The sequence below is a fragment of the Triplophysa rosa genome, unplaced genomic scaffold (genome assembly GCF_024868665.1).
Source record: "Triplophysa rosa unplaced genomic scaffold, Trosa_1v2 scaffold567, whole genome shotgun sequence".
Lineage (NCBI taxonomy): Eukaryota > Metazoa > Chordata > Actinopteri > Cypriniformes > Nemacheilidae > Triplophysa > Triplophysa rosa.
Window position 1 is genome coordinate 2,318 of NW_026634580.1, and position 680 is coordinate 2,997.

At 38.8% G+C, this 680-nt stretch overlaps 1 protein-coding gene across 1 annotated transcript in view; it reads right to left on the minus strand.

Moving 5' to 3' along the window:
- Window positions 1-331: 331 nt before the first annotated feature.
- The window catches only part of LOC130551039 (sodium-dependent neutral amino acid transporter B(0)AT1-like), a gene marked incomplete at its 5' end in the record, with an annotated part of 7,058 nt that continues 6,709 nt past the window's right edge, over window positions 332-680 (minus strand). Inside the window, one exon of the mRNA XM_057328590.1 lies at window positions 332-583. Coding sequence (XP_057184573.1) covers window positions 332-583 — 252 coding nt within the window. The remainder of the gene's footprint in view (window positions 584-680) is intronic.

The following is a 680-nucleotide window of genomic DNA, read 5'->3' on the forward strand; positions in this document are numbered from 1 at the left end:
ACACAAATGCCACTTTGTGACTGAAGAAATCCAAAATAAATACAACTTCATCTTCACTTGTCTTTAAAACACACAGGAATGTTCTTATTTTATCCAGCAGTAAATCTCTTATTAACTGATTCTTTTTTATAATTCAGTCCAAGTCATCCATTTACAAACATTAAATAGAATAGAAGTTTTTTCTTGAGAGCAATGTTATATTCAGAGGCATGGTTTTGAACAGTGGTGTTTCACTGATGTCAGATCACTTCTGTGTTTCATGTCATGCGTGTTCTCTCGTCTGAATGTAAAGCGGTCGTGAGTATGTCATGTGCGTGTGTGCGATGTTTGTTTAGCTGTGATTGTCTGAATGAACTGTAGTAATGCTCGTATCGCTCTTGTCTGCTTCATCACTCATGTGGATTCGAGCAGACATGGAGCTGATGGCTTCTGCTGTGTGTTTCTCTTTCTTGCAGCAGTGTTTCTGGATGAGTTTGTACAGCGCCACACCGGGAATAAACAACGCTGGCACTCCAGACAAAAGAAAGATGATGATGTAAATCCATTTGGGGTAATTCAGTGTGACCAGAGCGGGAAAATTCACCTGTAAATATAAACACAACATAACATCTGAGAGAGAGGAATGCTTTATAATGTCTGATGTTTAAAGTCCCCATGAACAGGAAGTTGCGATCGTTTTT